This window comes from Xenopus tropicalis, chromosome 6 (assembly GCF_000004195.4).
Source record: "Xenopus tropicalis strain Nigerian chromosome 6, UCB_Xtro_10.0, whole genome shotgun sequence".
Taxonomy (NCBI): Eukaryota; Metazoa; Chordata; class Amphibia; order Anura; family Pipidae; genus Xenopus; species Xenopus tropicalis.
This window is the reverse complement of record NC_030682.2, coordinates 153,456,886-153,481,791: the sequence shown is the minus strand read 5'-3', so window position 1 is coordinate 153,481,791 and position 24,906 is coordinate 153,456,886. Positions and strand designations below refer to the sequence as shown.

At 49.5% G+C, this 24,906-nt stretch overlaps 1 protein-coding gene across 1 annotated transcript; it reads left to right on the top strand.

Annotated features, from left to right (window-relative positions):
• Positions 1 to 9,020: 9,020 nt before the first annotated feature.
• On the top strand, positions 9,021 to 24,361 carry LOC100145084 (uncharacterized loc100145084; the record flags this gene model as incomplete). The annotated part of the gene is given in 9 exon segments (NM_001126604.1): positions 9,021 to 9,057; positions 9,917 to 10,100; positions 10,247 to 10,409; positions 13,033 to 13,179; positions 13,625 to 13,785; positions 15,472 to 15,648; positions 15,972 to 16,127; positions 24,335 to 24,348; positions 24,351 to 24,361. Coding segments are annotated over 8 exon segments (1,009 nt in total), but the record flags the coding sequence as incomplete, so codon positions are not given.
• Positions 24,362 to 24,906: the final 545 nt, after the last annotated feature.

The following is a 24,906-nucleotide window of genomic DNA, read 5'->3' as shown; positions in this document are numbered from 1 at the left end:
AGTAGGACATGCTAGTGGGGTACAAGGGCACAGTCTCCAGTAGGACATGCTAGTGGGGGTACAGGGGCACAGTCTCCAGTAGGACGTGCTAGTGGGGTACAGGGGCACAGTCTCCAGTAGGATGTGCTATTGGGGTACAGGGGCACAGTCTCCAGTAGGAGGTGCTAGTGGGGTGCAGGGGCACAGTCTCCAGTAGGACATGCTAGTGGGGTACAGGGGCACAGTCTCCAGTAGGATGTGCTATTGGGGTACAGGGGCACAGTCTCCAGTAGGAGGTGCTAGTGGGGTACAGGGGCACAGTCTCCAGTAGGAGGTGCTAGTGGGGTACAGGGGCACAGTCTCCAGTAGGAGGTGCTAGTGGGGTGCAGGGGCACAGTCTCCAGTAGGACATGCTAGTGGGGTACAGGGGCACAGTCTCCAGTAGGATGTGCTATTGGGGTACAGGGGCACAGTCTCCAGTAGGAGGTGCTAGTGGGGTACAGGGGCACAGTCTCCCAGTAGGACATGCTAGTGGGGTGCAGGGGCACAGTCCTCCAGTAGGATGTGCTATTGGGGTACAGGGGCACAGTCTCCAGTAGGAGGTGCTAGTGGGGTACAGGGGCACAGTCTCCAGTAGGACATGCTAGTGGGGTACAGGGGCACAGTCTCCAGTAGGACATGCTAGTGGGGTGCAGGGGCACAGTCTCCAGTAGGACGTGCTAGTGGGGTACAGGGGCACAGTCTCCAGTAGGATGTGCTAGTGGGGTACAGGGGCACAGTCTCCAGTAGGACATGCTAGTGGGGTGCAGGGGCACAGTCTCCAGTAGGACATGCTAGTGGGGTACAGGGGCACAGTCTCCAGTAGGACATGCTAGTGGGGTACAGGGGCACAGTCTCCAGTAGGACATGCTAGTGGGGTACAGGGGCACAGTCTCCAGTAGGAGGTGCTAGTGGGGTGCAGGGGCACAGTCTCCAGTAGGACATGCTAGTGGGGTACAGGGGGCACAGTCTCCAGTAGGACATGCTAGTGGGGTGCAGGGGCACAGTCTCCAGTAGGACATGCTAGTGGGGTACAGGGGCACAGTCTCCAGTAGGACATGCTAGTGGGGTACAGGGGCACAGTCTCCAGTAGGAGGTGCTAGTGGGGTACAGGGGCACAGTCTCCAGTAGGACATGCTAGTGGGGTACAGGGGCACAGTCTCCAGTAGGAGGTGCTAGTGGGGTACAGGGGCACAGTCTCCAGTAGGACATGCTAGTGGGGTACAGGGGCACAGTCTCCAGTAGGACATGCTAGTGGGGTACAGGGGCACAGTCTCCAGTAGGATGTGCTAGTGGGGTACAGGGGCACAGTCTCCAGTAGGATGTGCTAGTGGGGTACAGGGGCACAGTCTCCAGTAGGAGGTGCTAGTGGGGTGCAGGGGCACAGTCTCCAGTAGGACATGCTAGTGGGGTGCAGGGGCACAGTCTCCAGTAGGACATGCTAGTGGGGTGCAGGGGCACAGTCTCCAGTAGGACATGCTAGTGGGGTGCAGGGGCACAGTCTCCAGTCGGACATGCTAGTGGGGTGCAGGGGCACAGTCTCCAGTAGGAGGTGCTAGTGGGGTACAGGGGCACAGTCTCCAGTAGGACATGCTAGTGGGGTACAGGGGCACAGTCTCCAGTAGGACATGCTAGTGGGGTACAGGGGCACAGTCTCCAGTAGGACATGCTAGTGGGGTGCAGGGGCACAGTCTCCAGTAGGACATGCTAGTGGGGTGCAGGGGCACAGTCTCCAGTAGGACATGCTAGTGGGGTGCAGGGGCACAGTCTCCAGTAGGACATGCTAGTGGGGTGCAGGGGCACAGTCTCCAGTAGGACATGCTAGTGGGGTACAGGGGCACAGTCTCCAGTAGGACATGCTAGTGGGGTACAGGGGCACAGTCTCCAGTAGGAGGTGCTAGTGGGGTGCAGGGGCACAGTCTCCAGTAGGAGGTGCTAGTGGGGTACAGGGGCACAGTCTCCAGTAGGAGGTGCTAGTGGGGTACAGGGGCACAGTCTCCAGTAGGAGGTGCTAGTGGGGTACAGGGGCACAGTCTCCAGTAGGAGGTGCTAGTGGGGTACAGGGGCACAGTCTCCAGTAGGACATGCTAGTGGGGTACAGGGGCACAGTCTCCAGTAGGAGGTGCTAGTGGGGTACAGGGGCACAGTCTCCAGTAGGACATGCTAGTGGGGTACAGGGGCACAGTCTCCAGTAGGACATGCTAGTGGGGTGCAGGGGCACAGTCTCCAGTAGGACATGCTAGTGGGGTGCAGGGGCACAGTCTCCAGTAGGACATGCTAGTGGGGTGCAGGGGCACAGTCTCCAGTAGGACATGCTAGTGGGGTGCAGGGGCACAGTCCTCCAGTAGGACATGCTAGTGGGGTGCAGGGGCACAGTCTCCAGTAGGACATGCTAGTGGGGTGCAGGGGCACAGTCTCCAGTAGGACATGCTAGTGGGGTGCAGGGGCACAGTCTCCAGTAGGACATGCTAGTGGGGTACAGGGGGCACAGTCTCCAGTAGGATGTGCTAGTGGGGTACAGGGGCACAGTCTCCAGTAGGAGGTGCTAGTGGGGTGCAGGGGCACAGTCTCCAGTAGGACATGCTAGTGGGGTGCAGGGGCACAGTCTCCAGTAGGACATGCTAGTGGGGTGCAGGGGCACAGTCTCCAGTAGGACATGCTAGTGGGGTGCAGGGGCACAGTCTCCAGTAGGACATGCTAGTGGGGTGCAGGGGGCACAGTCTCCAGTAGGACATGCTAGTGGGGTGAAGGGGCACAGTCTCCAGTAGGACATGCTAGTGGGGTGCAGGGCACAGTCTCCAGTAGGACATGCTAGTGGGGTGCAGGGGCACAGTCTCCAGTAGGACATGCTAGTGGGGTACAGGGGCACAGTCTCCAGTAGGACATGCTAGTGGGGTACAGGGGCACAGTCTCCAGTAGGACATGCTAGTGGGGTACAGGGGCACAGTCTCCAGTAGGACATGCTAGTGGGGTGCAGGGGCACAGTCTCCAGTCGGACATGCTAGTGGGGTGCAGGGGCACAGTCTCCAGTAGGAGGTGCTAGTGGGGTACAGGGGCACAGTCTCCAGTAGGACATGCTAGTGGGGTACAGGGGCACAGTCTCCAGTAGGACATGCTAGTGGGGTACAGGGGCACAGTCTCCAGTAGGACATGCTAGTGGGGTACAGGGGCACAGTCTCCAGTAGGACATGCTAGTGGGGTACAGGGGCACAGTCTCCAGTAGGACATGCTAGTGGGGTACAGGGGCACAGTCTCCAGTAGGAGGTGCTAGTGGGGTACAGGGGCACAGTCTCCAGTAGGAGGTGCTAGTGGGGTACAGGGGCACAGTCTCCAGTAGGAGGTGCTAGTGGGGTACAGGGGCACAGTCTCCAGTAGGAGGTGCTAGTGGGGTACAGGGGCACAGTCTCAAGTAGGAGGTGCTAGTGGGGTACAGGGGCACAGTCTCCAGTAGGACATGCTAGTGGGGTACAGGGGCACAGTCTCCAGTAGGACATGCTAGTGGGGTACAGGGGCACAGTCTCCAGTAGGAGGTGCTAGTGGGGTGCAGGGGCACAGTCTCCAGTAGGAGGTGCTAGTGGGGTACAGGGGCACAGTCTCCAGTAGGAGGTGCTAGTGGGGTACAGGGGCAGAGTCTCCAGTAGGAGGTGCTAGTGGGGTACAGGGGCACATATTCCAATTTTTGTTCAACTTTTTCCCTTCAGTCCCTCTTTTACTGTCAGCAACATGTGACTGTACCCCTGTACTTACTGTACCCTGTATTTACTGTACCCCCTGTACTTACTGTACCCCCCTGTACTTACTGTAACCCCTGTACTTACTGTACCCCCTGTACTTACTGTACCCTGTATTTACTGTACCCCTATACTTACTGTACCCCCTGTACTTACTGTACCCTGTATTTACTGTACCCCTTTATTTACTGTACCCCTATACTTACTGTACCCCCTGTACTTACTGTACCCTGTATTTACTGTACCCCTTTATTTACTATACCCCTATACTTACTGTACCCCCTGTACTTACTGTACCCCCCTGTACTTACTGTAACCCCTATACTTACTGTACCCCCTGTACTTACTGTACCCTGTATGCACTGTACCCCTGTACGCACTGTACCCCTGTACTTACTGTACCCCCTGTACTTACTGTACCCTGTATGCACTGTACCCCTGTACGCACTGTACCCCTGTACTTACTGTACCCCCTGTACTTACTGTACCCTGTATGCACTGTACCCCTGTACGCACTGTACCCCTGTACTTACTGTACCCCCTGTACTTACTGTACCCTGTATGCACTGTACCCCTGTACTTACGGTACCCCCTGTACTTACTGTACTCACCCTACTTACTGTACCCCCTGTACTTACTGTACTCACTGTACTTACTGTACCCCCTGTACCTACTTTACTCATTGTACTTACTGTACCCACTGTACTTACTGTACCCCTGTACTTACTGTACTCACTGTACTTACTGTACCCCTGTAATTGCTGTACTCCCTGCACTTACTGTACCCCTGTAATTGCTGTACTCCCTGCACTTACTGTACCCCTGTAATTGCTGTACTCCCTGCACTTACTGTACCCCCTGTACTTGCTGTAGTCGCTGTACTTACTGTACCCCCTGTACTTACTGTACCCCTATACTTACTGTACCCCCTGTATTTACTGTACCCCCTGTACTTACTGTACCCCTATACTTACTGTACCCCCTGTACTTACTGTACCCCCTGTACTTACTGTACTCAATGTGCTTACTGTACCCCCTGTACTTACTGTACTCAATGTGCTTACTGTACCCCCTGTACTTATTGTGCTCAATGTACTTACTGTACCCCCTGTACTAATTGTGCTCAATGTACTTACTGTACCCCCTGTACTTACTGTACCCCCTGTACTTATTGTGCTCAATGTACTTACTGTACCCCCTGTACTTACTGTACCCCCTGTACTTATTGTGCTCAATGTACTTACTGTACCCGCTGTACTTACTGTACCCTGTATTTACTGCAACCCTATACTTACTGTACCTTTGTACTTACTGTACTCACTGTACTTACTGTACCCCCTGTACTTACTGTACCTTTGTACTTACTGTACTCACTGTACTTACTGTACCCCCTGTACTTACTGTACCCCCTGTACTTACTGTACCTTTGTACTTACTGTACTCACTGTACTTACTGTACCCCCTGTACTTACTGTACCCCCTGTACTTACTGTACCTCTATACTTACTGTACCCCCTGTACTTACCGTACCCCCTGTACTTACTGTACCCTGTATTTACGCTAACCATATACTTACTGTACTCACTGTACTTACTGTACCCCCTGTACTTACTGTACTCAATGTACTTACTGTAACCCCTGTACTTACTGTACTCTCTGTACTTACTGTACCCTGTATTTACTGTAACAGTATACTTACTGTACTCTCTGTACCTCTGTACTCACTGTACTTACTGTACTTACTGTACTTACTGTATATGCGGATATAACCGGTTAGAATGGGAGACTCCCTGCCAATAACAATCCATAGGCCAAATGCTTCTGTATCAACAGGCAAAGTTCAATGGCACCGCGGTCCCCACACCTACGTGTGTTATGGGTACAATGACCCCCACAGGCTCCTCCCCCAAACTTTATACCCCTGCCCTCCCCGGTGCCCTCCAGCGATCTGTGGGAAAGGTCCAAGGCGGCATTTATACCTCACGTAATCACTTTGCTCTCTGCTCCCATTTATATTTATAGTCTGTGTAACCCGGGGGCAAACTGGGGCACGGGGCAATAACCTTATGGGGAAAGGCTGGCCGAGCTGGGATTGGTTACACTGGGGAAGGGGCAGTTAAGGGGGGGTCACTATATATAAATATATAAGGGGGGGCAGTAATGAAATAGAGAAAGTACAGGGAAGAGCGACTAAGCTGATAAAGGGAATGGGCTCAGTTATGGGGAAAGGCTGGCCCAGTTGGGATTGGTTACACTGGGGAAGGGGCAGTTAAGGGGGGGTCACTATATATAAATATATAAGGGGGGGCAGTAATGAAATAGAGAAAGTACAGGGAAGAGCGACTAAGCTGATAAAGGGAATGGGCTCAGTTATGGGGAAAGGCTGGCCCAGTTGGGATTGGTTACACTGGGGAAGGGGCAGTTAAGGGGGGGGTCACTATATATAAATATATAAGGGGGGGCAGTAATGAAATAGAGAAAGTACAGGGAAGAGCGACTAAGCTGATAAAGGGAATGGGCTCAGTTATGGGGAAAGGCTGGCCCAGTTGGGATTGGTTACACTGGGGAAGGGGCAGTTAAGGGGGGGTCACTATATATAAATATATAAGGGGGGGCAGTAATGAAATAGAGAAAGTACAGGGAAGAGCGACTAAGCTGATAAAGGGAATGGGCTCAGTTATGGGGAAAGGCTGGCCCAGTTGGGATTGGTTACACTGGGGAAGGGGCAGTTAAGGGGGGGTCACTATATATAAATATATAAGGGGGGGCAGTAATGAAATAGAGAAAGTACAGGGAAGAGCGACTAAGCTGATAAAGGGAATGGGCTCAGTTATGGGGAAAGGCTGGCCCAGTTGGGATTGGTTACACTGGGGAAGGGGCAGTTAAGGGGGGGGTCACTATATATAAATATATAAGGGGGGGGCAGTAATGAAATAGAGAAAGTACAGGGAAGAGCGACTAAGCTGATAAAGGGAATGGGCTCAGTTATGGGGAAAGGCTGGCCCAGTTGGGATTGGTTACACTGGGGAAGGGGCAGTTAAGGGGGGGAGGATCACTACTGCACCCATAAACCTAATTCCTGGTTTCTGCTTAACTAGTACATGACAGTTAGCTTGGGCCAAACATAGAACCCTCTCAGACCTGTGGTTCTTCTCTGGAATCCATCTTGAAGGCCCCTGTAGAACATCTCAGGCTCCTGTAGGCCCATCAGACGCACATTTCAGATGATTTAGCACTTTATCACCATTTCCTTCAACTCCAAATCCCTCTTCAGCTGGGTCAACATTACTGACTGATCTTTTCCCAAGGCCACCCGTGATCTTTTGGTTCCTCTCAAAGTCCCTGTCTCTGCTGAGGCTTCAATGGCAGGCCTAGTACTCCTGGTCCTTTGACCTCTACCACTTCTGCTCAAAGTGGGCTCTCAAAGTGGGCAATGAAGTGTCCCGCCACGCCTATTATTCTTGGCCCAACCATTGAGTGCTCTATTGGAGATAATGTAGCCTGGGGTTCCAGTTGCCTCCCTTCCCCTCTAATTCCCACCTTAGTGATTACTTACCCCAGTACTCCTTCCCTCCTTGTTTTAAAGTCTTTGAGCAGAAAAATACAGAGGTCCTTCCACCACACAGACGCTATAATTGCCCAATTGGTCTCGCTCATGGCTCAGTCCGTCTAGAGGAAGAACCCCGTCCGTCTCCATTCCTGAAACCCGTCATTACCCAATTTATTCATGAACTCGTTGATAGTCATTAAGGGGCTAATCACTAAATGAGATGTATGTGGATCCTACAGTCTTTGAGCAGGGGGAGAGGGAAGAATGAGTATCTTACTGTGCCCTTTACCCAATGCCCCTGCTGTCTCTCAGCACTTTATTAATGACTTTTTCCCTTTCCCTATGAAGTAAGTGAATTATTGCCCATTAAAATCACCCTAGAGGAGTGGAGCCCCCCGTTGGAGGGGTCTCTTGAACCTATCGCCACCCTGACAGATCCCAAGAACCTTGAATACATTTCGGCCACTAAGACGCTCAATCCTCACCAGGGTCGGGGGCTCTTTTCTCTTCCAGGTTCAAGTGTTTTAAGAACAGTAAGGAGGGGCATTATCTAGAGCTCTACATTCCGTGGAACCTCCGGAAAACCCTCCCACCCCCATGGTACCAACTAAATGTATAATTGCTCCAGTAACTCAGGCTTCTGACCTTCTCCTCATTGCCCTTTAGGTGAGAATGTTCTCCATCGGTTCCTCACATTTCTCAGTGGGTTCATTCATCCAAATTGGCAGGACATCCTGGTGTAAGAAGATGTTGGGCCATTCTCTTTCTGAGCGGTTGTTTGGTCTCCCCAATATACAGACCTGAGTGCCCCCCACTACACTGGGCACCACAGACCCCATTACTCCCCATGTGCCTTGGTGTAGAGTCTTTAGGGTGCCCGAACTTCTGTCTCAGGGAATTGTTGGGTTTGAAAATCACAGGAATGAGATGTTCCAGGGACACATGGGATGTCTACAGTATGTTGCTTTGACTGCTGTCCCCCCCTTCCTCTGTTTGTTGGTCTGGTCTTTGGGGAGACCAAACAACCGCTCAGTAAGAGACTGGCCCAACATAGGGGGGTAACCCCTCAGGACAAGACTCAGCAGTCTCTCTACATCTCAAAGGAAAGGGACACCCCTTTGAGGACAGTAATGTCCATATTTTGGGAAGAGAAGACAGTTGGTTGGAAAGAGGCCATTTATGCCAAACTGGAGAAACCACCCTAAACAGAGGGGGGGGGGGGAATCTCCCCTGTACTAAGAAGGGTGAGGGGTGACGGGGGCAAACTGTAATGTCCATCGCTAAACAGTGGGGGAGGAGCTGTGACACTGACTGTCAGCCACGTACAATGCCACTTTGACATATTTACCCCGGTGGTTTCACAGCAACTCCCACTTCTACTCATGTACATTGGAGCATTAGCCCCACCTGCCCCAGAGGAACAGCCCAATTAGCAGGGTGCCAGGGGGTGCCTGTTTCTGAGTACCGAGAAGAATGGGGGTACAGCTGGGACTTGGGAGCGGTCAATGCATTAGATGGACAAGGGGCATCTAACTTTGCCCCGGGGGTGTACATTTTACCGAGCCAGGTGGAGAGGATTGTTCCATTCTGAACTTCGCACCGAGGGAATGGTATATACAAGGAGTTCAGCCCAGTTTATTGTAATGATTAACTGGTGTCTGTCGCTCCGGATGGGGGTGCTAAGGGGTTGGAGTGCTGGGGAGGCAGAACCGACAGTGCATTTGGGGATGAGGAGAAGATTTCTCAGGCTGAGAGAAGGTTAGAGACACGGCTATGGAATGTACCAAGGGGCAGGGATAGGGGAGCCTCACCCCAACTGGTTCTGTCCTTCTGTGCAGAGCCCCCCAATAGCCTTACATGTAGCATCTCCCATTAGGGGACTCCACCATTTATACACTGAGTATGTTTTAAATTGGCCTGGGCTGGTGATATAGTGGCCAAGTGGCCAATAGTGACTGTAGCACCCAGAGTATGGGATTGGGCAGGGGGTGAGAAGGGGATTGGGCAGGGGGTGAGAAGGGGATTGGGCAGGGGGTGGGTAGGGGATTGGGTGGGGGTGAGTAGGGGATTGGGCAGGGGGTGAGTAGGGGATTGGGCGGGGGGTGAGTATGGGATTGGGCAGGGGGGTGAGTACGGGATTGGGCAGGGGGTGAGTAGGGGATTGGGCAGGGGTGGGTATGGGATTGGGCAGGGGGGTGAGTAGGGGATTGGGCAGGGGGTGAGTAGGGGATTGGGCAGGGGTGGGTATGGGATTGGGCAGGGGGGTGAGTAGGGGATTGGGCAGGGGGTGAGTAGGGGATTGGGCAGGGGGTGAGTATGGGATTGGGCAGGGGGGTGAGTACGGGATTGGGCAGGGGGTGAGTAGGGGATTGGGCAGGGGTGGGTATGGGATTGGGCAGGGGGGTGAGTAGGGGATTGGGCAGGGGGTGAGTAGGGGATTGGGCAGGGGGCGGGTACGTATAATAACAGGGGGGGCAGGGGGTGAGTAGGGGATTGGGCAGGGGGCGGGTACGTATAATAACAGGGGGGGCAGGGGGTGAGTAGGGGATTGGGCAGGGGGCGGGTATGTATAATAACGGGGGGGGGGACCAGTTCTGATACTTATTTCCTCTCACAGAACCATGGAAATCCTCTCCATCCTGACTTTGTTCTTCATCTTCCTGCTCACCCTCCTCTTCCTCTCCTCCCTGTGGAGACAACAGAAGAGAAGTCACGTCCTACCCCCGGGCCCAACCCCAGTCCCACTGCTGGGCACCCCCAACTATTTAACCCGTGATGGGATTGTCAGGTATTACCCCGAGGTGGGTACCAGATGGGACATGGGATTTATAGCGTTGCCCCATTATAGGCTGAATAATTGCCCCACGGTTATTGCCCCACGGTTATTGCCCCACGGTTACTGCCCCACGGTTATTGCCCCACGGTTATGGCCTCATTATTCTTTCAGTTTCACAAGAAATACGGCAAAATGTTCACCGTCTGGCAAATGGCCGACCCCGTTGTGGTTCTCTGTGGTTACGAGACAGTGAAGGACGCTCTGATCAACCACGCGGAGCAGTTCAGTGACCGCCCCGAGTATCCAGTGATAGACAGTTACACCAAAGGGTTCAGTGAGTTACGGTTCTACGTGTAGTAGCTACTGCTGGGTACACTAGGGCTACTAGTGAGTAGGAGGGACTACTAGTGAGTTGGTGGACTACTTCTGAGTAGAGGAGAATACTAGTGAGTAGGGGGCTATTAGTGAGTAGAGGAGAATACTAGTGAGTAGGGGGCTACTAGTGAGTGAAGGAGAATACTAGTGAGTAGGGAGGCTATTAGTGAGTGGAGGAGAAAACTAGTGAGTAGGAGGGCTATTAGTGAGTAGAGGAGAATACTAGTGAGTAGGAGGGCTATTAGTGAGTAGAGGAGAATACTAGTGAGTAGGGGGCTACTAGTGAGTGAAGGAGAATACTAGTGAGTAGGGAGGCTATTAGTGAGTGGAGGAGAATACTAGTGAGTACGGGGCTATTAGTGAGTAGAGGAGAATACTAGTGAGTAGGAGGGCTATTAGTGAGTAGAGGAGAATACTAGTGAGTAGGAGGGCTATTAGTGAGTAGAGGAGAATACTAGTGAGTAGGGGGCTACTAGTGAGTGAAGGAGAATACTAGTGAGTAGGGAGGCTATTAGTGAGTGGAGGAGAATACTAGTGAGTACGGGGCTATTAGTGAGTAGAGGAGAATACTAGTGAGTAGGAGGGCTATTAGTGAGTAGAGGAGAATACTAGTGAGTAGGAGGGCTATTAGTGAGTAGAGGAGAATACTAGTGAGTAGGAGGGCTATTAGTGAGTAGAGGAGAATACTAGTGAGTAGGAGGGACTGCTAGTGAGTGGAGGAGAATACTAGTGAGTAGGGAGGCTATTAGTGAGTGGAGGAGAATACTAGTGAGTAGGGAAGCTATTAGTAAGTGGAGGACAATACTAGTGAGTAGGGGGCTATTAGTGAGTAGAGGAGAATACTAATGAGTAGGGGGCTATTAGTGAGTAGAGGAGAATACTAGTGAGTAGGAGGGACTACTAGTGAGTTGGTGGACTACTTGTGAGTAGAGGAGAATACTAGTGAGTAGGGGGCTATTAGTGAGTAGAGGAGAATACTAGTGAGTAGGGAGGCTATTAGTGAGTAGAGGAGAATACTAGTGAGTAGGGGACTACTAGTGAGTGGAGGAGAATACTAGTGAGTAGGGAGGCTATTAGTGAGTAGAGGAGAAAACTAGTGAGTAGGGAGGCTACTAGTGAGTGGAGGAGAATACTAGTGAGTAGGGAGGCTACTAGTGAGTAGAGGAGAATACTAGTGAGTAGGGAGGCTATTAGTGAGTAGAGGAGAATACTAGTAAGTAGGGGGCTATTAGTGAGTAGAGGAGAATACTAGTGCGCAGGAGGGCTATTAGTGAGTAGAGGAGAATACTAGTGAGTAGGGAGGCTATTAGTGAGTAGAGGAGAATACTAGTGGGTAGGGAGGCTATTAGTGAATAGAAGAGAATACTAGTGAGTAGGGAGGCTATTAGTGAATAGAAGAGAATACTAGTGAGTAGGGAGGCTATTAGTGAATAGAGGAGAATACTAGTGAGTAGGGAGGCTATTAGTGAGTAGAGGAGAATACTAGTGAGTAGGGAGGCTATTAGTGAATAGAGGAGAATACTAGTGAGTAGGGAGGCTATTAGTGAATAGAGGAGAATACTAGTGAGTAGGGAGGCTATTAGTGAATAGAGGAGAATACTAGTGAGTAGGGAGGCTATTAATGAATAGAGGAGAATACTAGTGAGTAGGGTGGCTATTAGTGAATAGAGGAGAATACTAGTGAGTAGGGAGGCTATTAATGAATAGAGGAGAATACTAGTGAGTAGGGAGGCTATTAGTGAATAGAGGAGAATACTAGTGAGTAGGGGGCTATTAATGAATAGAGGAGAATACTAGTGAGTAGGGAGGCTATTAGTGAATAGAAGAGAATACTAGTGAGTAGGGGGGCTATTAGTGAATAGAGGAGAATACTAGTGAGTAGGGGGGCTATTAGTGAATAGAAGAGAATACTAGTGAGTAGGGAGGCTATTAGTGAATAGAGGAGAATACTAGTGAGTAGGGAGGCTATTAGTGAATAGAGGAGAATACTAGTGAGTAGGGAGGCTATTAGTGAATAGAGGAGAATACTAGTGAGTAGGGAGGCTATTAATGAATAGAGGAGAATACTAGTGAGTAGGGGGCTATTAATGAATAGAGGAGAATACTAGTGAGTAGGGAGGCTATTAGTGAATAGAGGAGAATACTAGTGAGTAGGGGGCTATTAATGAATAGAGGAGAATACTAGTGAGTAGGGAGGCTATTAGTGAATAGAAGAGAATACTAGTGAGTAGGGGGGCTATTAGTGAATAGAGGAGAATACTAGTGAGTAGGGGGGCTATTAGTGAATAGAAGAGAATACTAGTGAGTAGGGGGGCTATTAGTGAATAGAGGAGAATACTAGTGAGTAGGGAGGCTATTAGTGAATAGAGGAGAATACTAGTGAGTAGGGAGGCTATTAGTGAGTAGAGGAGAATACTAGTGAGTAGGGAGGCTATTAGTGAATAGAGGAGAATACTAGTGAGTTCTGAGCCCTACAGAGATATTCTGTTAGCCCCCAATTACCCCTAAAGACAGGGCAGATGAGGTAGACTTATCACCACCAATTTTTGTGGCACTAATTGCCCTTTCCTGTTGCCCCCCAGCATTTGTTTCAGCCAATGATCACTGGCCCCAGTTTCGCCGGTACATTCTGACCACCCTGAGGAACATCGGGGTGGGGAAACAGACCCTGGAGGAGAAGTCGCAGAAGGAGGCGGAGCAGCTGGTCCAGGCCGTGTCTGAGATGGGAGGTGGGTTCATTACAAATCTGGGGGGCTTCATTACAAGTCTGGGGGGGCTTCAAGTAGAATCCTGAGGGCAATAACAGAGTGGACTTGTCTGACAGATGCTGCCCCAGTGTTGATGCCAGTACCATATGGACTAATTCTGCCCCTGGGCACAGTGCTGCCCCCTAGTGCCACACTCCCACCCTCCCTATGTTTTTAGGGTATCAGTTTAGCTTTAAATACATCTCCTATACTTGGCCTCCCCTTTACTGACCATGGTACGTGCCGAGGGCGGAGCTACTTGCCCAGTAATGCACTCTCTCCGCTGTTGGGTTGAACTGGCCGATAGAGCTGACAATCTTATCTCACATGAAAGAAGGAATTTCCTTTCCAGCCCAAATACCAATCAGACATATCGCTGTTGTGATGACAAATCCAAACCTCATTCTCCTTTCTACCCCCCCCCCAGGAAAACCCTTCAACCCCTCCCACCTGTTGGGCTGCGCCGTGTCCAATATCATTGGTGCGGTTCTGTTTGGGCAGCAGTTGGACTACAGGGACAAGAAACTCCTGGACCTCATAACCAACATAAGGAAACATGTCAGCAATGTCCTCTCCATGAAGCATCAGGTACAGCTGCCCCCCCCACCCCCCCATCCCTCTCACCATCCATTCACATTACGCTTGGTTCCGTCGGTCCATTAAGGAGGTCCGTGACCCGACTGGCATACATCTCATATCCCAGTACTATGTGTTTCTGCAACAAGATTTTATGTGTAATAGATCCTGTCAGACTAATCTTATTGCCTTCTATGAGGAGGTGAGCAGGAACCTAGACTCTGGGATGGCAGAGGATGTGATACAGTATCACACAGACGGTTACTGACATTGGGGGGCATTGGGGGGCTGTTACTAAAGCATGTGATACAGTACCACACAGACGGTTACTGACATTGGGGGGCATTGGGGGGCTGTTACTAAAGCATGTGATACAGTACCACACAGACGGTTACTGACATTGGGGGGCATTGGGGGGCTGTTACTAAAGCATGTGATACAGTACCACACAGACGGTTACTGACATTGGGGGGCATTGGGGGGCTGTTACTAAAGCATGTGATACAGTACCACACAGACGGTTACTGACATTTGGGGGGCATTGGGGGCTGTTACTAAAGCATGTGATACAGTACCACACAGACGGTTACTGACATTGGGGGGCATTGGGGGGCTGTTACTAAAGCATGTGATACAGTACCACACAGACGGTTACTGACATTGGGGGGCATTGGGGGGCTGTTACTAAAGCATGTGATACAGTACCACACAGACGGTTACTGACATTGGGGGGCATTGGGGGGCTGTTACCTAAAGCATGTGATACAGTACCACACAGACGGTTACTGACATTGGGGGGCATTGGGGGGGCTGTTACTAAAGCATGTGATATACAGTACCACACAGACGGTTACTGACATTGGGGGGGCATTGGGGGGCTGTTACTAAAGCATGTGATACAGTACCACACAGACGGTTACTGACATTGGGGGGCATTGGGGGCTGTTACTAAAGCATGTGTAGCAGTACCACACAAGACGGTTACTGACATTGGGGGGCATTGGGGGGCTGTTACTAAAGCATGTGATCACATACACACAGACGGTTACTGGACATTGGGGGGCATTGGGGGCTGTTACTAAAGCATGTGATACAGTACCACACAGACGGTTACTGACATTGGGGGGCATTGGGGGGCTGTTACTAAAGCATGTGATACAGTATCACACAGACGGTTACTGACATTGGGGGGGCATTGGGGGGGCTGTTACTAAAGCATGTATACAGTACCACACAGACGGGTTACTGACATTGGGGGGCATTGGGGGGCTGTTACTAAAGCATGTGATACAGTACCACACAGACGGTTACTGGACATTGGGGGGCATTGGGGGCTGTTACTAAAGCATGTGATACAGTACCACACAGACGGTTACTGACATTGGGGGGCATTGGGGGGCTGTTACTAAAGCATGTGATACAGTACCACACAGACGGTTACTGACATTGGGGGGCATTGGGGGCTGTTACTAAAGCATGTGATACAGTACCACACAGACGGTTACTGACATTGGGGGGCAGTGGGGGGCAGTTACATTGGCAGATAACGAAATGGAGGCGTCCAATGATCGCCCTGGGATAGGCGGCATTAGTCCATATTGAGAGCTGGCTTGGCCCCTTGGCGGAGACATTACATTCCCATGGAGCATTTGCCATTCCAAATAACTGTTCCATTTTCTACCTTCCCCAAACCCTCAGATCTGCAATATGTTCCCCTTTCTGCTAAAGTTGCCCTACCTGGGGCAAATAATTATGAAGAACAGCCTGTACCTAGTGGACTATGTGAGAGAGCAGCTGGATTTCCACAAGGAGACTCTGGATATCGCCGCCCCCCCGAGGGACTTCATTGACCATTTTCTGCTGAAGATAAAGGAGGTGAGAACAGAAAGGGCAGTTAGGGTCCCCCCCCATCACCCCAACAGCAATAGTCTTTTTCTTCACTGTGGGGCAACTGCTGTCTGTGCATGGAGTGGCGTTGTGTCTGTGCTTCCAGGTGGGGATTGGCCCTCACGTATATGGGATCCATGACAGAAGGAATAGCTGGGCCCATTTATAAAAGTCAAATCAAACAGAATTCCATATCAGAGCAATTGTTTGGCTTCTCCTGGAAGCTCATTGTAGCCAATAGCAAATGAGTCTCTCCCTAAGGGGTCATTCTCCCCGCCCCTCTTTTGATTTTGGATGTGATGGTTCCCCAGGAGTCCAGGAAGGAAGGTACCAAGTTCCACGAGCTGAGTCTGACGATGTATAGTTCCGGGCTGCTCATAGCCGGCGTCGACACCACCACTTCCACCCTCAAGTTCTGTGTAACCGTCATTGCGCACTTGCCCCACATTCAGGGTCAGTAAATACAAAATGCTACAAGGTTTGTCATCAGTTTAAATCCATCTCTTCATTGTTTATAGGCATCAGTCAGGGCTGGAACTGGGGGGGGCATTAGGGGCACATGTGACATGAGTGGCCATAGAACGAGGAACAGGAAGTGGATGGATATCAAAGGAGTGGTCATAGAACTAGGAACAGGAAATGGATGGATATCAAAGGACTGGCCATAGAACTAGGAACAGGAAGTGGATAGAAATCAAAGGAGTGGCCATAGAGCTAGGAACAGGAAGTGGATGGATATCAAAGGAGTGGTCATAGAACTAGGAACAGGAAGTGGATGGATATCAAAGGACTGGCCATAGAACTAGGAACAGGAAGTGGATAGATATCAAAGGACTGGCCATAGAACTAGGAACAGGAAGTGGATAGAAATCAAAGGAGTGGCCATAGAGCTAGGAACAGGAAGTGGATGGATATCAAAGGAGTGGTCATAGAACTAGGAACAGGAAGTGGATAGATATCAAAGGACTGGCCATAGAACTAGGAACAGGAAGTGGATAGAAATCAAAGGAGTGGCCATAGAACTAGGAACAGGAAGTGGATGGATATCAAAGGAGTGGTCATAGAACTAGGAACAGGAAATGGATGGATATCAAAGGAGTGGTCATAGAACTTGGAACAGGAATTGGATGGATATCAAAGGAGTGGTCATAGAACTAGGAACAGGAAGTGGATAGAAATCAAAGGAGTGGCCATAGAACTAGGAACAGGAAGTGGATGGATATCAAAGGAGTGGTCATAAAACTAGGAACAGGAAGTGGATGGATATCAAAGGAGTGGTCGTAGAACTAGGAACAGGAAGTGGATGGATATCAAAGGAGTGGTCATAGAACTAGGAACAGGAAGTGGATGGATATCAAAGGAGTGGTCGTAGAACTAGGAACAGGAAGTGGATGGATATCAAAGGAGTGGTCATAGAACTAGGAATAGGAAGTGGATAGATATCAAAGGACTGGCCATAGAACTAGGAACAGGAAGTGGATAGAAATCAAAGGAGTGGCCATAGAACTAGGAACAGGAAGTGGATGGATATCAAAGGACTGGCCATAGAACTAGGAACAGGAAGTGGATAGATATCAAAGGAGTGGCCATAGAACTAGGAACAGGAAGTGGATGGATATCAAAGGAGTGGTCATAGAACTAGGAACAGGAAGTGGATAGATATCAAAGGAGTGGCCATAGAACTAGGAACAGGAAGTGGATAGAAATCAAAGGAGTGGCCATAGAACTAGGAACAGGAAGTGGATGGATATCAAAAGGAGTGGTCATAGAACTAGGAAACAGGAAGTGGATAGATATCAAAGGACTGGCCATAGAACTAGGAACAGGAAGTGGATAGAAATCAAAGAGTGGCCATAGAATAGGAAACAAGGAAAGTGGATGGATATCAAAGGAGTGGTCATAGAACTAGGAACAGGAAATGGATGGATATCAAAGGAGTGGTCATAGAACTTGGAACAGGAATTGGATGGATATCAAAGGAGTGGTCATAGAACTAGGAACAGGAAGTGGATAGAAATCAAAAGAGTGGCCATAGAACTAGGAACAGGAAGTGGATGGATATCAAAGGAGTGGTCATAGAACTAGGAAAAGGAAATGGATGGATATCAAAGGAGTGGTCATAGAACTAGGAACAGGAAGTGGATGGATATCAAAGGAGTGGTCATAGAACTAGGAACAGGAAGTGGATGGATATCAAAGGAGTGGTCATAGAACTAGGAACAGGAAATGGATGGATATCAAAGGAGTGGTCATAGAACTAGGAACAGGAAATGGATGGATATCAAAGGAGTGGTCATAGAACTAGGAACAGGAAGTGGATGGATATCAAAGGAGTGGTCATAGAACTAGGAACAGGAAGTGGATGGATATCAAAGGAGTGGTCGTAGAACTAGGAACAGGAAGTGGATGGATATCAAAGGAGTGGTCATAGAACTAGGAACAGGAAGTAGATAGATATCAAAGGAGTGGTCGTAGAACTAGGAACAGGAAGTAGATAGATATCAAAGGAGTGGCCATAGAACTAGGAACAGGAAGTAGATAGAAATCAAAGGAGTGGCCATAGAACTAGGAACAGGAAGTAGATAGAAGAATAAACAGCAAAGATTTCAGTGCAATAAAAACAACAACATTTATTGGCTCAAATAAACAAAAACATCATACATCATAATAGATAACTGCGTATTAAAGTGCATAACTGTGCATGGAATTGTGCATAATTGTGCATAAAATTCATTTGAATTATACTATAAAACACTTAATGTTGTTATTGCATCCTGGACAACTATATGATATGTGCTATATGCAGGGTTGTCTGAAAACCCATGGCCATGTATTTTTAAAAAAACTTTTGATATACTAATAGCCTGATAGGGGGTTAGTTAAGCAACGCTGTACACTGTATATTATAAATACTAAGGGTAAATAAGGGAAGTGACACAAGTAAACCACACCTCCTCTGATGAAGCGCCACATGGTGCGAAACGCGTTAGGAGATTAGGATGTACCTGGTCATGTTTTGGTATAGTTATGCCTTTGTTATGAGTTATGTTTTTGTTTATTTGAGCCAATAAATGTTGTTGTTTTTATTCCACTGAAATCTTTGCTGTTTATTCTTATATTTAATTCAGGACTTATCAGTGGGATATGACTAATAGATTCCCTTTCTGAAACCTACTTATCATTTACAGGAAGTAGATAGAAATCAAAGGAGTGGCCATAGAACTAGGAACAGGAAGTAGATAGAAATCAAAGGAGTGATCATAGAACTAGGAACAGGAAGTGGATAGAAATCAAAGGAGTGGCCATAGAACTAGGAACAGGAAGTATATAGAAATCAAAGGAGTGATCATAGAACTAGGAACAGGAAGTGGATAGAAATCAAAGGAGTGGCCATAGAACTAGGAACAGGAAGTAGATAGAAATCAAAGGAGTGGCCATAGAACTAGGAACAGGAAGTGGATGGATATCAAAAGAGTGGCCATAGAACTAGGAACAGGAAGTAGATAGAAATCAAAGGAGTGATCATAGAACTAGGAACAGGAAGTGGATGGAAATCAAAGGAGTGGTCATAGAACTAGGAACAGGAAGTAGATAGATATCAAAGGAGTGGCCATAGAACTAGGAACAGGAAGTAGATAGAAATCAAAGGAGTGGCCATAGAACTAGGAACAGGAAGTGGATGGATATCAAAGGAGTGGCCATAGAACTAGGAACAGGAAGTAGATAGATATCAAAGGAGTGGCCATAGAACTAGGAACAGGACGTAGCTAGATATCAAAGGAGTGGCCATAGAACTAGGAACAGGAAGTAGATATAAATCACAGGCGTGGCCATAGAACTAGGATTTAGGGTAAGAGAGGGCACTCCGGACTTGAATATTCTTGCCCTTTAACCCCAAAAAAATACAAAATGTATACAAAGTATATAATATCCAGGTGCTAGGGTTTTAGCAATCCCCCCATAAGAGGATTATATATACCAGTAAAATCCCATATAAACCCTGCACACCAGAAAAAACTTCCCCTATTCTCTCATCCAGTATCTGCCTTCATATTTTCTTTTTTTTCGATCAAATTGCGGGGGGTATGTATGTACTTGTTTCTTGATGGATATATATTGTTAAAGTATAAAAACATTTTAACATCATGCTTTTAATGAAAAATGCTTTTTTAACTATAATACCTCCCTAAGGAAGTTTTTTCTGGTGTGCAGGGTTTATATGGGATTTTACTGGCCATAGAACTAGGAACAGGAAGAGGATGTAAATCACAGGAGTGGCCATAGAACTAGGAACAGGAAGAGGATGTAAATCACAGGAGTGGCCATAGAACTAGGAACAGGAAGTAGATATAAATCACAGGAGTGGCCATAGAACTAGGAACAGGAAGTGGATATAAATCACATGAGTGGCCATAAAACTAGGAACAGGAAGTAGATATAAATCACATGAGTGGCCATAGAACTAGGAACAGGAAGTGGATATAAATCACATGAGTGGCCATAAAACTAGGAACAGGAAGTAGATATATATCACGAGTGGCCATAGAACTAGGCACCGAGAGAGAGTTGTCCCATCGTTGACTATCATCTGTCTCCATCTTGCCCTAATCTGTCTCCACTTTACGCCTACTGTTCCGCATCTTGTCCTACTGTCTCCATCTGCGCTCTACGTCTCCATCTTGCCCTACTGTCTCCATCTTGCTCCTAACTGTCCCATCGTGTCCACTGTCCCATCTTGTCCAATACTGTCTCCATCTGTACCCACTGTCCTCTCCATCTTGTCCTACTGTCTCCATCTTGCCCTATGCTCCAGTCCTCCATCTTGCCTCTATTCTGTCCCATCTTGTCCTACTGTCTCCATCTTGCCCTACTGTCTTCCACCTTGTCTTACTGTCCCCATCTTGCCCTACTGTCTCCATCTTTGCCTATTCTCCATCTTGCCCTATGTCCTCCATCTTGCCCTAGCTCGTCTCCAGTCTTGCCTAGCTTTCATCTTGCCTACTGTCTTCTGACTTGTCTCAGTTCTCCATTTTGCCTATCGTCTCCATCTTGCCTTTCATCTTCCAATCTGTCCTATGCACTGTCCATCTTGCTCCTACTGTCTCCATTCTTGTCCTATGTCTCCATCTTGCCCCTGTCATTCTGTCTCCTATCTTGCCTCTATCTGTCTCCATTTTGTCCTAGCTGTCTCCATCTTGCCCTACTGGTCTCCCCATTTTGCCCCTATCTGTTCCATGCCTTCCCTATCTGTGCTCCATCTCTGTCCTACAGTCTCCATCTTGCCCTCACTGTCTCATCTTGTCTCTATCTGTCTCCATCTTGCCCCTTATGCTGTCCCCATCTTGCCTTACTTGTCTCTCCCTCTTGCCCCTACAGTCTCCATCTTGCCTATGTCTCCATCTTGCCCTACTGTCCCCATCTTGCTCTGTACTTTCCTCCATCTTGCCCTACTGTATCCATCTTGCCCTACTGTTCCACATCTTGCCCTACTGTCTCCATCTTGTCCTACTGTCTCCATCTTGCCCTACTGTCCTCCATCTTGCCTACCTGTCCCATCTTGCCGCTACTGTCCTCCATCTTGCCTACTGTCTCCATCTTGTCCTGCGTTCCATCTGCCTCTACTGTTCCATCTTGCCCTATTGTCCCCATCTTGCCCTAATCTGTCTCCATCTTGTCCTGCCCTGTCTCCATCTTGCCCTACTGTCTCCATCTTGCCCCTACTTGCCCCTATCTTGCCTCTACTGTCTCCATCTGTCCTACAGTCTTCCATCTTGCCTACTGTCCCATCTTGCCCTACTGTCCCACTTGCCTATCTGTCCCATCTGTCCTACTTCTTCCCACTCCCCTCTTGGTTCCTACTGTCTTCCATCTTGTCCTACAGTCTCCATCTTGCCCTACTGTCTCCATCTTGCCCTACTGTGTCCCCTACTGTCCCATCTTGCCCCACTGTCTCCATCTTGCCCTACTTGTCCCCATCTTGCCCTACTGTCCCCATCTTTGTCCTACTGTCTCCATCTTGCCCTACTGTCCTCCATCTTGTCTACATCTCCATCTTGCCCTACTGTCTCCATCTTGCCCTACTGTATCCATCTTGCCCTACTGTTCCCATCTTGCCCTACAGTCTCCATCTTGTCCTACTGTCTCCATCTTGCCCTACTGTCCACATCTTGCCCTACTGTCTCCATCTTGCCCTACTGTCTCCATCTTGCCCTACTGTCCACATCTTGCCCTACTGTCTCCATCTGCCCTACTGTCCACATCTTGCCCTACTGTCCCCATCTTGTCCTACTGTCTCCATCTGCCCTACTGTCTCCATCTTGCCCTACTTGTCTCCATCTTGCCCTACTGTCTCCATCTTGCCCTACTGTCCACATCTTGCCCCTACTGTCTCCATCCTTGCCCTACTGTCCACATCTTGCCCTACTGTCCCCATCCTTGCCCTACTGTCCACATCTTGCCCTACTGTCCCCATCTTGCCCTACATGTCTCCATCTTGCCCTACTTGTCTCCATCTTGCCCTACTTGTCCATCTTGCCCTACTGTCTCCATCTTGCCCTACTGTCCACATCTTGCCCTACTGTCTCCATCTTGCCCTACTGTCCACATCTTGCCCTACTGTCCCCATCTTGCCCTACTGTCTCCATCTTGCCCTACTGTCTCCATCTTGCCCTACTGTCTCCATCTTGCCCTACTGTCCCCATCTTGCCCTACTGTCTCCATCTTGCCCTACTGTCTCCATCTTGCCCCACTGTCTCCATCTTGCCCTACTGCCTTTAGGAACCCAGTATTCACACCCCTTTAACCCAGAATACAGACTTGCCCCCCCTTGGGGCACAGGGTACTCCTTCCTGTAGGGCTAAGGTGCAGCACTGCTGGCAGGAAGGCATGTGACTGATTAAGCAGGAAGAGTCAGAGAGATGAGGGGGAGGAGCTCAAGCAGAACACTGTTTGGGCCATGGCATGTGTGCGTGTAGAACTGGTACCGGCACCGCAGCCCATTGGCTATTGTTACAGCGGAACCAGTTTATTTAGTGACGCTAATACAATACATGGGGTATCTGATTGGGCAGCTGTGTGCCCCGCCCCCTGTTCCATTCTTGTGCAGATTTTCCTGGGAGGCAATTACCCGGCTCTGTAATTGTTCTGCTGCTGATTGGGCTTTATATTTAGCCCCGCTCCCCAGTTATACTCCCCGCAGCTCCTACTCGAGTCTGTCGGGCCGGATGGAAGTGCTGCTATTTCCATCCTTCCCGGGATGTGGCCCTCGCTCTGCTGGGGCCCAGCCAAGTCATTTATAGTGAGGCAATGGGCACGTGGCAAGCCAAGGGTGGCTACCAGCCTGCAGGGTCCAACACCCCTACCAGAATCCTGGGTGCTGAAGAAGCTTTGGGCCCAAATGTTGCCATAGGGGCAGATTGAAGGGGCAGATTCAGACCAGTTGGGCAGCTTGTCTGCCTGTGTATGGGCCCAACCAACATCTGGCCAAACTGCAGATATCAGCCGGGCAGGTGTGAGTTTCCCATTGAATAGAAACCCCGAGGGCTTGTTGCTGTGGCCCTCACAGCTCCCGTCACTGTAATTCCACTGATTGGCCCTAGGGCCCAATATCAACCCCTGCGGGCCCCTCCGCTCATACGTGCCTTCCTGAGCCCACACGGACCCCCTGATCTGTTGCTCAATATTCTGAGAATATGAATGATCCCGATCCAAACCCAAATGAAAGCAACATGGGGCTGGGCTACAGCTCAGCCAATGGGGATGATTGCTGGCAGGGCTCTGAGACCTATGATTGGCTGCTGATTGATCTATTTGTTTAATAATTGCTGCTAAAAAATAATGTGTAACCTTTCCACCAAAACCTGTCCTGTGCTGATGATGAAACCTCCTTTCCTCCAGTCCTTATGCCCTTTATTAATTGGGTTGTGTTTCTCTGGCCTTTGTCTCTATTGCCTCTATAGTTGCCCCAGTTATTACCCCACCCTAAATGATGCCCATCCAGCCTTCTCTTCTTTCCTTGCCCACAGCCACCAACTTGCCATCCCTGCGACCATACAAATTGCTTGTTGCTATGGCCCAAGGCCCCAGCTCTGTTTTACCCAATGCCCCCCCCACATCATTCTGTCAGGGATGCATTACAAGAATATAGATGCCCCTGACTTGCTGAGAATCATGGGAGTTGTAGACTGCAACAGTTGCAATGTGCTACTAGTCTGAGGACTTTATTGCCCCTGTTATTGGGGTACTGTACCCATGAGCTTGCAATCTATCCTTCCGCCCTGCGCGGGAGTCGGCAGCACCGGATAATGATGGCAGAGACTTTCTGCGGAGCTAAAAATACATGAAGCTGTCACCCGTCATAAATGTGAGCTGGTAGCGGCTTCATTAGGGATGGGCGCCTCAGGCCTTACTGTAGGTGTCGGGGGGCACAGTCCTGATGGGGAGGAAGGAGAAGGAATCCTAGACTGTAACTGCCCCTGGGAAACAACTAGGGACCCCTGTATTGGAGCACTGGGGGCAGTAACTGACCGTAGCGCAACTGCAATTTTGAAATGACATTTAAACCCTGGGGTCTCTGGGACAACTTGCAGCAGTCTTGTTGTCTAGTTTGTTATTGACACAGCTATCTGGTTGCTAAGGTTCCAATGATCCCAGCAACCAGGAGGGACAGAACAATGAACAGCAGAGGCACAGGAAGTAGCGCTGTGGGGACCAAAAAAAACCTGACCAACCCAAACCCTACCCGCCCTGGCTTCTCCCGTTTACTTATAGCCCCGTGCCCACCCCGCCGATGACTTCACAAAAGGGGCGGAACGGGCGCACACCTATAAATCCGAAAGCCTGAAGCATAAGTTGGCAACCCCCGAGGTACCATACTGTGTGGGACAACCCCCGAGGTACCATAATATACTATATTGTGTGAGATAACCCCCGAGGTACCATACTGTCTGAGATAACCCCCGAGGTACCATACTGTGTGGGACAACCCCCGCGGTACCATACTGTGTGGGACAACCCCCGAGGTACCATAATATACTATATTGTGTGAGATAACCCCCGAGGTACCATACTGTCTGAGATAACCCCCGAGGTACCATACTGTGTGGGACAACCCCCGAGGTACCATAATATACTATATTGTGTGAGATAACCCCTGAGGTACCATACTGTGTGGGACAACCCCCGAGGTACCATAATATACTATATTGTGTGAGATAACCCCTGAGGTACCATACTGTGTGGGACAAC